Source organism: Dipodomys merriami, unplaced genomic scaffold (assembly GCF_024711535.1).
Source record: "Dipodomys merriami isolate MVZ:Mamm:240054 unplaced genomic scaffold, mDipMer1.0.p SCAF_40, whole genome shotgun sequence".
Taxonomy (NCBI): domain Eukaryota; kingdom Metazoa; phylum Chordata; class Mammalia; order Rodentia; family Heteromyidae; genus Dipodomys; species Dipodomys merriami.
The window spans coordinates 7,501,251-7,513,994 of NW_027205604.1; the positions used below are offsets into that span (position 1 = coordinate 7,501,251).

Genomic DNA, 12,744 nt, shown 5'->3' on the forward strand with positions numbered 1-12,744 from the left:
AACATGGACAGTCAGGGAGCCTAGCCCCATGGCTCCATGAATATGGGGCACCCAGCACTCCCTGCAGGCCAATCCTAGCAGAAAGGGTTTCCCCCTGGCCAGGGAACAAATGTATAAGGACAGGACTGTTTCTTCAGTTTGTTTGATGTGTGAGATGGGGCTGGGCTAGCTCCATCAGCTCAGAGCTGTTGACTCTGAGCTCACCTTATCTGCTTGTATATAATATAGTAGCAAAATGAAGTAAAGTTTTCTCAAATCATACCAGATTAGTTTGAAATGTAGACTCTGCCTCCTATTTTTAACCTTCCTAAACCCCTGTCAAATGTGAATGAATTGTCTAGCACAAGGTTAGAATAGAGTGAGCAAACATACATATTTTCTAGAGTCAATCACAAATCATATGTGGTATTTGTGTTTCATAGGAAAGCTCTGCTATATGGGGCCATTTCTGACCTTTACAAAAACAAACAAAAAAACCCTAAGCAGAGTGCATGGAGGCTTTACATCTATAATCCTAGCTACTGGGGGCGGGGGGGGGGGGGGGATGTGAAGAGGCGGGCAGTTGAGATCTGAGGACTGCAGTTCGAGGCCAGCCTAGGCAGGAAAGTCTGTAAGACCCTTCTCTCCAGTTAACCACCAAAAATCCAGAAGTGAGGTGAATCTTTGGCTCAAGTAGTAGAGCACTAGCCTTGATCATAAAAGCTCAGGTATAGCACAGGCCCTGAGTTCAAGCCCAAGGACCAACACAAAAAACAAAAACAAAACAACAACAATAACAAAAAAAAAAAAAACCCACACAACCCAAACACTTACATGCGCTTCCTCTTGAAGCTGTTCCTTTTCTTGAATGATCTTTGTTCTGGTAAGCCAGAATCTGCTTTTCTCTGTAATCTTCAACCACTAGATTCAGATGCTGGCCATAGGAACCCCATACATCTATTTTTGCCAACTGGAATAGCTCAAAAAGAACCAACTCAGTACAGCCAAATTCCCCAGTGAAGGCTGTTGTCAGGCCTGGGAAACTGGGCAGAACCCACTCTGCCAGATATGCCCATGATTAAGTCCTGGTTTGCTTGCTCTCCTAGCCTGACAGTCCACCCTCCTTCCCCGGCCCCCATACACACTTCTTCTTGTCCATCTCACTTGTGGTCACTAGGGGGAGACAGAGGACACTCCAAGGCTGGGAGACGAAGGAAAATAAGTCATTTCCTGTCTGTTTCCTCTCAGCTTCCTCTTTCTGCTTGCTTTCTACCACTGAGCTCTAGAGCTTGCTTAACTCACCCTACCTGACCCAGGTGTGCTGGCCAGATGTCAGGCATAAAGTCCCCAGAGGTCTGCCTGCCCCCTTATTTGTTAACTATCTGCTATACGTACCACACTGTGTAAGGTCCAGTGTGGTTTATATTATTTTATGAAATTCTGTCCAACCCTATGTCATCAGCATTGTCTTCACTGGCAGTTGAAAGAATGGTCTGTTGGTGGCATGGCCCCTGCTCACAAGGCCCACTGTGTGAAAGCTAACAGGTAAACCTAGGGGAGCTAGTGGCAGCACACAGTTTGTCTGCCCAGTAGTGGCCTCGGGGGGTTTTCCCATGTTTCCTCTCTCCTCATGTGGCTGATTTGGCTATCTAATTGTGTGTTTCTTCACTACGCTGGGCAGCCCATGCCAGAAGGACTTCTTTCATGTTTCTGTTCAAGTCACTATGTGCCAGCCATCCCCAGCCAGAAGCTTTGCCCCGGGTCCTTGAATTTCTCTTTGTTCTGCTTGCAGTGCACACAAGGACTGGCCTTATTAATCATGCCACAGGCCAGGTTACACAGCCCGTTTGGGATAGTGAATTAGCCAGCTCTGGCCCAGGTGAGTCCTATTTTGTCCACGAAGAAACTCACCTCTCCCTGGTATGCTCCTGTCATAGTCCTTTGCCTCCCTTTCTCCATTCCTGTGATGAGAGGCATTTTCCTGCCTAGTGAAGTTCTGATCCATCTTCAGGCCTCACGAATGTATCCAAAGGCTGAAATAAGCTCATCAAGGCCGTTCCTGGGTGTCCTGCATGCCCAGCCTACACACAGTTTTGGATGTATGTGAGCACATGTGTGCACCTGTGTGCATGTATATGTTGCTGTCTACAGATGAGAATGTGGGCATGTCTCCATGTGTGTTGGCACAGGATACAAGAGACACAAGGCATAATGAATTAGTGATGAGTAAAACACAGATCAGTTGTGAGAGGACCTGGCATGGCAGAGGAGTTGGGGGGCTGGCAGGGCTGGGGGGAAGCTATTGTGACCCTGAGAATTCAGGATTGGAGCACTGTGGCCCGGATGTCAGCCTGCACACCCCTGGGGCAGAACTGCAGGTGGACGGAAAACTGGCACAAAGAGCATGTGCCAGGCTCTTCCCCACATTTTCTTCACGGCCCAGCCTGGAGCCCTTCTCATCCCACGGCCAACATTTCCTTTCAAGTAGGCAGACTGTGGAGCCAGCTTCCAGCTTCCAGAGCCTTTAAAGGCTATTTCAATTTGCCTCTGCTGTGACAGTCAGAGGCACAGCGCTGGCCTGTGGCACCTGCATGCTTCTACTTCTTTCTCTACTACCGAGAAACTCCATTAACAGGGACGCTGGGGGAAAGGCTGGCAGAGCCACGGGGCCTGCTGGTCTTGGGGTGTTGTCATCATTGCAGCCCGTTTCCACAGCTTCCAGCCTAGCGCCACACACAGCCACTAGAACTGAGCAACTGTAGGTAAACCCCAGGGACCAGGCTCCTCTTTGCTCCTAAGCAACCTGTGACAGGTGGGCAGAGCTGTCCCTGCTCCAGAGCCAACCAGCGACAAGAGGGCGGGGCTGATCTTGCTCCTGAGCCAATCTGCAGTGGGTGGGTGGGACCTCCCTGCCAGCTCTCCCTCACCCCTGTGCCGGGCCACCTGCTCCAAAGTAGAATGCACTTAAAGCAAGAGGCCAGACATCCTAGGTAGCGTGTTCCACAGATCCATCCTTGCTCCCCTATGGGTGTTCCCAACTTTGTTCCAAGCACTGGAGCCACACTAACCACTGTCTCCCGGTCCCTATCCTATTAGCTCAACCATATGAGGTTGATGGTTTTATAACTTAAAACAAGTGCATATAAGGTCCAGCTGTTCTACTCCTAGGTATTTATTCAAAAGAAATACAAGCATGCACCCAAAGGCTTACACACCAATGTTCACATCTGCTTTATGTGTAAGTGTCCAAACTGAAGATCATCCAACTGTCTATAAACAAATGCCCAATCCAACTATGTGGTATGTCCATGCAGTGAAATATTACTTTTTTTTGGGGGGGGGTCCAGTTGTGGGGCCTGAACTCTGGGCCTGGGCGCTGTCCCTCAGCTCTTCAGCTTAAGGCTAGCGCTCTACCACTTGAGCCACAGCACCACTTCCGGCTTTTTTCTTTTTGCTTATGTGGTGCTGGGGAATCGAACCCAGGGCCTCATGCATTGCAAGGCAAGCGCTCTACCACTGAGCCACCTTCCCAGCCCGCAGTGAAATATTACTAAGCAATTAAAAAGGAGTGAAGTATGATCCAGACTACAACTAGGAGGGGCCTGGAAAACATTAAATGAAACAAACTGCATACAGAAGGCCTTATATTGTATGATTCCTTTCATGTAAAGTTTTGGAAGATGCATACTAGTCCATAGTGACAGATAGTAAACCAGTGGTTGCCTAAGGGACAGGAGAGTGGGGCTGGAGACTGGAAGGCAAGGAGAGTCTGCAAGAAAACAAGAGGGTGTTCTGGGGGTGATAGGTATGTTTACCATCGACTGTGGTGATAGATTTGTGGGTGTATACATGGGTCCTATCTTACCAAATGGTACACTTGACAGACCTAGTGTATAACATTGCATTTTTTGGGGGAGTGGGGAGTCCGGTCATGGGGCCTGAACACTGGGCGTGGGTGCTGTCCCTCAGCTCTTCAGCTCAAGGCTAGCGCTATACCACTTGAGCCACAGCACCACTTCCAGCTTTTTTCTTTTTGCTTATGTGGTGCTAAGGAATCGAACCCAGGGCCTCAGGCATGCAAGGCAAGTGCTCTACAACTGAGCCACCTTCCCAGCCCCTAACATTGCATTTTTATAATATGTAGTGTGTCATATTCAGATTATTATTACAGCTTAATACAAGTGTTAAGCTTGTAGCTCATGCCTATAATCCTCGCTACTTAGGAGGCTGAGATCTGAAGATCATGGTTCAAAGCCAGCCTGAGCAGAAAAGTCTGTGAGGCTCTCATCTCTAATTAACCACCAAGAAACCAGAAAGTGCTGCTGTGGCTTAAGTGGTGGAGCACTTACCTTGAGCTGAAGAGCTAAGGAACAGCGCCCAGGCCCAGAGTTCAAGCTCCATGACCAACCAAAAAAAAAAAAAAAAAAAAAGAAAGAAAGAAAGAAAAAAATAATAAAATACAAGTGTTAAAGCCATCAAATAGCAATAATGCCATATGGGTTAAGAAACAGATAAATTTCAGGGGCCAATTAATGTGTGTATCTTTGTTTCTATTTTTCATACATTCTTGAAAACCCTCCCTTGTCTGTCAGGCGGGAGGAAGGTATCGATCTCATCGATGAAAAGTGAACATCCTCCTGCTCTTTTGAGCTTGGTGGGAGCAGAGGTGTGTCTGCAGACCACGGGAGGACTTTCCCTCCAGCTCTTCTTAGGCAGCTGCCAGGTGCATCCAAGTTGTTTATTTGCTGACTGACACTGGGCGTGTATCTGTGCCTTGTTGTTTTGCAGAGTGACTTGTGGTCGCTGGGGATCACGGCCATCGAGATGGCAGAGGGCGCCCCCCGTAAGTACCTCCCTCCCCTCGGGTGTGCTCTGTGGCCCATCCGGTCCTGCGGGCTTCTGGACAGAAGGTGCAGTTGCTTTACTTCTGCTCCACTGAGCCTGGTAGGGCTCTGAGCTGGCAGATTGAGGAAGCAACCAGGAATCCATTCATCTCAAAAGCGTTTGAGAATCCTTTTTTTTTTTTTAAGGCAAACCAGAGAATCTTGTTTGTGTTACAAATGTAATGTATAGAGTTCTTGAATGACCCTTTGCCTAAGCAACCGTCAAAGACTGTCAACTCCACTGCACAAAACTTCAAAGCCGATTTGCAGTAAACGAGTTAGGCAAACACTTCTACTCAGGGCTATTCCTCTCCATAAAATACTGAGGGTTAGAATGTTAGAATGCCCTGCTTCTGTCCAAAGCAGAGCGGCCATGACTCCAATGATCTTTAAAGAACTTCAGGGTCTGTGTGCCAGATACTCAGGAGGCTGAGATCTGAGGATAGTGGTTCTAAGTCAGCCCTAGCAACAAGTCCATGAGGCTTATCTCTAATTAAACAGCAAAAGGTCAAAATGGGAGCTGTGGCTCAAGTGGTAGAGCGCTAGCTAGCTTCTGGCAAAAATAGCTCAAGGATAGTGCCCAGCCTCTGAGCTCAAGCCCCAGAACTGGCACAAAAAGAATATCTAGAACCACTGCAGAGTGTCCCTGTTAGTGTGTGGTGGCCCGAAGAAAGGCCTCCCAGCCTTCCACGCACAAAGTCTAAGTGACTGGAGGCCCCAGGTTGCTAGGAGCAAGCACAATAATGACACCATCTTGTTTCCTGAAAAAGATAAGATTTTGCAAACCACCCTCTGGACTAGGAGACAGTTGGGGGCATCTCCACCTACCTTGTCTCCTCCCTGCTGCAGTCCCTGCTCAGATTTACAGAGCCACTGGATGCTTCTCCCCAGCCTGTCTGGCTCCCTCCCTCTTTCCCTTCAGACAGGAGGTTTTCCCAGTGATGGCTTGTGTGTTTAATTCCATCTTGTTGCCTAAAAAGACCAAGTGGGCCCTTCTGGTACCTGACAGGTTGTTATATTTCTGGCTTCTTACCTTCAGGTTATCATGGTCCATTTTATTTCTCCATTTAGAGTTGGTTATGTGTGTCATGATTGATTTCAAGTGTTTCTTGGCAACATTTCCCTCATTTGCAATGGTAATAAATGTTTGTGAATCAGGAAAGTAACTTACCTGAAACTATACTATCATTTTGATTTGTAGTTGACAGGACTAAAAATAATCTACCCACAGAACTATTAGAGAACAGATATTCTCAATCTAGATACAAAGAGAAAATACTTCCAGCTGTTTGAAATGTAAACTAATAACTATCTCAATTTTAAAAATAAGAATGACTGGTGGTTCACACCTGTAACCCTTGCTACCCAGAAGGCTGAGATCCGAGGATCACAGTTCAAAGCTGGCCCGAGCAACAGAGTCCATGAGACACTTTATCTCAGTTAACCAACAAAAAAGCCAGGAGAGCTGTGGCTCAAGTAGTAGAGTGCCAGCCTGGAGTGGAAAAGCTGAGTGTGAGGTTCTGAGTTCAAGTCCAATTAGGAGATACCTTTCATTTTAAGTCTTAGGGCTTTTGATAACTAAAAATAACATCACCATCTCTCTTGGGATTATTTGAATGACCGGTGATTTCTTCGAATGACATAATTATTTGCAACCAAGAAGCCAGGCTGTTGGACCTTTCACTTATTCTGTTCAAACAGGAAGTGAAAATATATTGCTTAGAAATATTAATATGTTTGAAAGGTATGTATGGTGTTTCATGAGATATCAGATGGAAGCTTCTAGATCTTCTGACCCGGGGAGTCAGTAGGCGGGAGTGTCAGCACAGCAGGATGGACCTGGCGTGGCCTGGCCCCCTGGCTGAGCTGGCCTTGTGTTGGTGTCTTGCAGCCCTGTGCGACATGCACCCCATGCGCGCCCTCTTCCTCATCCCCCGCAATCCAGCGCCCCGGCTGAAGTCCAAGAAGTGGTGAGTTGGGTCTCGTGTTCTGCAGATCTAACACTGACTTCTCTGATCCTCTTCCCAATGAGCTCAGCTCCCTCCACTTTGATGATATAATATAGAATGTTCTAGAAAGTATGACCTGGTGGTTAGCCCCACCCCTACAAGGTAAGGAACTGTTAGCCAAACTGCGGCCCAGGATATGGCAGGAAAGCTCTTCATGGCTCCACGTACCTCTGTCCAGAGAGGGTGATGGTATACACCATCTACCAGCCCACAACGGCCACTGTGACTTGTCAGCATGCACATCTGCAGGGTATTCTGTTTCTCTCCCTCTCTCTCTTACTCTCTCACCCTTCCCTCCTCACTCCCCCACTCTACTTTCTCCTTCTCTCCTTCCCTCTCTCCCTCCTTCCCTCTCCTTCTCCCTCTCTTTCCCTCCCCTCTGCTCCCCTCTCTTTTCTATTTCTCTTTGTGAAAGGTGAAACTAGATTCGTATTTAGGACAGCCATATATCTTTGGTTTTTAATGAGCTAATTTGTGTGTGTGTGTGTGTGTGTGTGTGTGTGTGTGTGTGTGTGTGTGTGTGTGTGTGTGTGTGTGTGTGTGTGTGTGTGTGTGTGTGTGTGTGTGTGTGTGTGTGTGTGTGTGTGTGTGTGTGTGTGTGTGTGCCAGGCCTGGGGCTTGAACTCAGGGCAAAGGTACTGTCCCTGAGTGTTTATAGTCAAGGCTAGAATTCTACCACTTGAGCCACAGCTCTCTACCTGAGACTTTTTGGTGGTTAACTGGAGATCAGAGTCTCACAGACTTTCCTGCCTGGGCTGGCTTTGAACCAAATCCTCCAATCTCAGCCTAGGATTACAGGTGTGAGCCAGTGGTGCCTAGCCTAATAAGCTCATTCTTGTCATAAGGTTATATGGAAAATAAAAATCACCTCTATGCAGAGTATTATCTCCAGCTCTGTGGGTGTGGCAGGAGTTGCGTGGATGGCATGGCATTGGCTGAAGCTTGGGAAATGAATTCTACAGGCTTTGCTGGATAGCTGCCTCTTGGTTGTCTCGGGTTCTTATGTTGGGATCATTGTAGCTTGCCATTCTACGACACAGATGCATGGCTTTCTTATGCTTCCCTCCCGATAAGCTCTTGCATCTGTGCCCCTTTCCACACTGGAGGCTGAGTCCTGCTTATTTCTCATCTCCTTCCTTTTTCTAGACCCAGTCCTGGGCGCCTAGGCCGGGAAGGGACAGGCCTTCCATCCCTCTTTCTGCCACTTCATGATTGGGGGCAGGGGGGCCTCAGTTTCCCACCCACAGGTTCCTCCCCACCACCCAGAGAGAAGCTTTAATTAATACCAGTCAGCTAGTAATGACATAGCAGCACCGGGGAGCAGGGGGGAGGTGACTGCTAGAAAAGCAAGGGCAGCTTGGAGTTGCCAGGCCTGGGCGGGGGGGGGGGGGGGGGGGGAGGGGGGTGGTGAAGGAGGGGGGGAGTTGCTATGGGAAACCCAGAGGCTGAGTTGCTCTGCTCTCCTCTCAGAGGGTCACTGTGGTGGAAGTCACCATTCTCTCCCCAGCAACAGCCTCCCATTGGGCTCCACACCCCACGTGATCTCAGAGCACCCTGAGGTCCCCCCCCACCCCGTTCCTGTCTCCTAAGATTCTTCCCTCATGCTCTGGATCAGCGTGTGCCCCCCTCCCATGCCCCAAACCCCAGAAGACATGGCAAAGCTCCCTGTCTGCTAGGACCCTGCGTGTCCTCTGTCCCACCTCCCAGGGGAGCCTGCTTTGTAAGGTGGGCTTGACTTCCTGTCCCCCATCCCCCCCTCCTCTTCCTCCTCCTCCTTCCCCACTCCAGAGTGGATAGGTGGAGCCTGTCCACAGAGCAGGACAAGGCAGACAGCCACAGAGGCCCCTGATTGGGCACACATTCCTATTTCCTTCATTCATTGGTGCCCTGAGGACTATCTTTGGATCTCTGGTCTTCTCTGCAAGGGTCCACAATGGTGCTCCCCTGGGATTGATTTTGGCACTGCACCCCCCCCCCCAACTCCATGCTGTGCATGCCCCTCAGAGCAACCCAGAGCGGCCAGACAGCCCTGCAGCACTGCTGGCTTTCTAGACAGCCCAGTGCTGCCCAGCCCTTGTTTGAGTCACACAAAGTGTTGGGGAAATAGAGGCTGACCTTCCTGCATTGAACCTGGACAGCGAGGAGTAAGAGGATATATTTTAGAGAGGAAGAGAGGGGTCCCAGTCCTGGGGCTTGAACTTAGGTCCTTGCACTCTGGCTTATTATTTTTGCTCAAGGCTGGTGCCCTACCACTTGAGCCATCTGATTTTTTTTTTGCTGGCTAATTGGAGATAAGAGTCTCACACACTTGGCATGACTGGTGATCCCCGAACTATGGACCTCAGATCTGAGCCTCCCTGAGGAGCTGGGATTATAGGTGTGAGCCACCAGCGACCAGTTTGAGAATTGGTTTTGATGCTGCTGGAAGAAACTAGAGATGTCCAGAAATGGGGACCAGGCCAGTCTTCTCTCATGTCACCGATTGAACCGCTTTCCTCACCAAGTCCCACAGTGCCCCACAGAGCAAGGTGGCAGTTTGACAGTGAGCAGGGACCAAAGCCATCATCATGCGCTACTGCTTCGTTAGATGAAAGGCTGTGATGGCGGCTGGTACTCGACGGGACTTGGTGGCTCCAACTCTGACAGTGAATCTCCATCTTTAGGGGAAAATATCCAAATACTTTTATCTTATAATATCAGGTCCATAGTGATCTGAAATTGGCTAGGGTTTGCTTTCATGGGCTCTACTGGGAGGAAATAGTTTATTTTTCTTTCATGATTCTAAAGAAGAAGGAAAATCCCCCTTACCCCCCCCCACACACACCCAGCATACACACATCCACAAGAAACAAAACTCCAGAATGTTCTTTTATTCCCCATGGCCAGGTGAAGTGCACTCTTGCCAAGGTTTAGATGAACACATGGAGCAGCGACCTAGAACTCTTGCTCGCCATTTCCCACTGGCACCACTGCGGGCTGCCCACAGGGGGGCCTGAGCCAACAGTTGCTTCTCTGTGCCTTGAAGTTTCAGGAAGGAAAGGCAAAGCCATCAGTAGCCATGGGAGTCACAAGTTGAGGTGTCACCGAAGGCGTAGGCAGCTCAGCCTTGCGAAGATGGGGGTCTCTGGGAGCGTGGCAGCAGTCTTCAAAGAGGAGACCAAAAATGAGATTTCCCCCATCTCCTTGGCAACACAGCCAGCCAACAGCAAAGCAAATGCTGAACGTGCCAGTCCTGGTTTCAACCAGAAAGATTCCTGTGTAGTCACTGGCCACACACACATAGGACAGTGGTCCTGTCAGACTGAATTCCTAGGGACATCCCAGCCATCTTGGCATGTGCAGACTTGCACTGCAATGGTCGCACAATGATGAGATCGTTTCTCAAGACGCATCAGTGCCACCAAGCAACCCATGATCAACACAAGCAGAGGAATGGAGAATACCACATATCCAGGCTATTGGTCCTAAAGACAGATGTTCTGTGATGACAGGAGGGTAAGAACAATAATCCCAGGCCAGCAGGCCCTCCCTGCCCTAAGTATTTGTTTTTTACATCAATTAAGTCCTTTAATCATCACACCAGGCTTTTGAGACAAGTACTGATAATGTCCCCAATTGCAGTCAAAAAAGCAGGCACAGAGGAGTTAAGTGATTTGCCTACAGCCACACAGTAAGTAATGGAGCCCAAAGTAGAAAAAAGGGGGGGTAATTTTAAGAAACAGGGCAGGGCCACTGCATATTTCATAAGTTAGATTGCCTTTGGGAAATCTGAAGATCATCAGCTCATTTAGCCCGTTTCCTGCATTTCAAATTCTCATCATATAATTGAATGTACACACGGGATAGCCTTGGGAAGGTCGGGTGCTTCGCATCAGTGGAATGCACGCCTTGGACTGTGTAAACAGCAGTCATCCGCATTTACCCCTCCATCCCAACCCTTGGGATATTGGTATGACTAACTTAGGTTTTGGTTTTGTAAGGAAAGAACCAAGTTACCAGCCACGGAGATTGAAACAATGAAGTTATCTAAATGTACCTTGAACCCATTAGAACACTCAGCCAACAGGAAATACCCAACCTAGGGAAGCTATTTTCACTTACAATTAAATGTGCAATTAAGAATATTGATTCTTTGCTCACACTAGAATAAGAGACAATGAATCCTTCTCTTTTTTTTTTTGAGAATGAGTTTTAAGAAAGTATTAGTCTTCAAACAATGTCCTATGAGTTAGACCTGCAGCACAACTCTAGCCCTGACATGTTCTTATACATCTGGCCCACGCTTCAGGCCCAATGGATGCTCTTCAATCTCCCTCTCTAACCCCACCCACTCTCTGTCTCTGTCTCCCATCGTCCCTCCCTCCCTCCTGATTCCCTTCCTTCATGAAAGCTCTGGAAAAAGGGATTCTCACAGTTGCTTTCATAAAAATCCGTGGGCACTGTTTGGTCCTGTAGGTCTAGATATTTCTCTGGATTTAATTTTTTTTCATGTGAATGTTAGGGAATGGAATCTAGCAGCTATTAAGCCTGGATGCCATTCTTTTAGATTGGATGTGAGTTCTTTTATTTATCACAGTCTAATTAATTAATAGAGGAGCAATTCGTGCTCAGCCAGCACTTGCAGTTGCCAGCAAGACAACTGCCACTTGCATTCTTTGTGGATATACTTAATAGCTTTCAGTCTTAATTTACTTGTTTCCATCTTTATTTTTTAATACTGTTTTATTTTTTTCTATTATGTATTCAGCTTCCTTCTTTCCAGTTTATTTCTTAAGAGAGTCCATTGTGCTGTGCTTTGCTAGGTCTCTCCTTAGAGGATAATTATGTTTACACCCACACGGATTTATTTGATCTGAAAATATAAATGATATTGCCCCCCTGGACCTTACTCTCTGTCCATCATAAGCAGATTCAGAGGTGACCATCTCACACCCTTACCTGCTGCTTCTGTCCATGTGTCTGCCCATTCAAGTATCTGCCACACAGGTGTTTGCACAAGATACAAAGGTGGCGTGGGCTTTGTGCAAGATACGGAGATGACGTGGGCTCTGCTGAGAGATTGTAAAGTAGAAGCAGCAGAATCAGGGGCCAAGGGACTGAGTAGGTAGGTATATGGTGCCCAACCCACTGTCCCTGTATCTGGTCCATAGAGTGGCCAGTCTTTATTCATCCTGGGATAACTCCGAGCACAAAATACTCCTCATATTTCTATTCCAAACAGTCTTAAGACATTGATCGTGTATCATGCTCGTAAGTGGACATGTTGAATTGCAACCTGTCAGTTGTATAACTGCTTAAAGATAATAAAATAAGTATAAATTAAAATCTTTCTAAGTTTAAACATAGCTTAGAAATTTAGGGAGAAACAAGTTGCCACAGGAAAGTTCTTGAAAAACATGGAGTAAAATGAGAAACTCCTTTGATCTAGGCAGAAATAGAAAACGAGACATATGTGTAGCCTGTCACATTTGAATGTTGAAAACCATGGTCCAAAATATGTTTTAGGTGATGAAAACACTTCTCAGGCCAGAGAGTGAAGGGGGGAGGGAGGGTGTAAAGCTTTGTATGTGGAATCCACAGTGTGCCACAGGAGGGCGACAGAGAGCCAGTACTGATGCGGCCTGAGATCTGGGGAGGAGGTGCTGAGCTGTCAGGGGGAGCCCCGCATGCTGCAGAGTCCTAGCCTTGATTGTTAATGACTCTTGAGTAATTCCCTAGAACTTCCTGCAAGAACATGCGTGCTTAACTCATGAATCATGGACAAAGTCCATCATAATTTCTTCCCCGCTCTGGCCGGGCACTTTTCCAGGGCTCCCTTGCCCCATGCCTCTCCCGTCTAAGGCTGGTTCTCCTTCTCAAGTCAGGCAGTGGCT

General features: G+C 47.8%; 1 protein-coding gene across 7 annotated transcripts in view; it reads left to right on the forward strand.

Moving 5' to 3' along the window:
- Positions 1-12,744, forward strand: part of Tnik (TRAF2 and NCK interacting kinase) — a 407,835-nt gene that overhangs the window by 286,059 nt on the left and 109,032 nt on the right. For all 7 annotated transcript variants that reach the window (XM_069991889.1, XM_069991891.1, XM_069991890.1 and 4 more), the window contains exons 8-9: positions 4,768-4,822; positions 6,754-6,832. In XM_069991889.1, the coding sequence (XP_069847990.1) occupies positions 4,768-4,822; positions 6,754-6,832 (134 nt within the window). The remainder of the gene's footprint in view (positions 1-4,767; positions 4,823-6,753; positions 6,833-12,744) is intronic.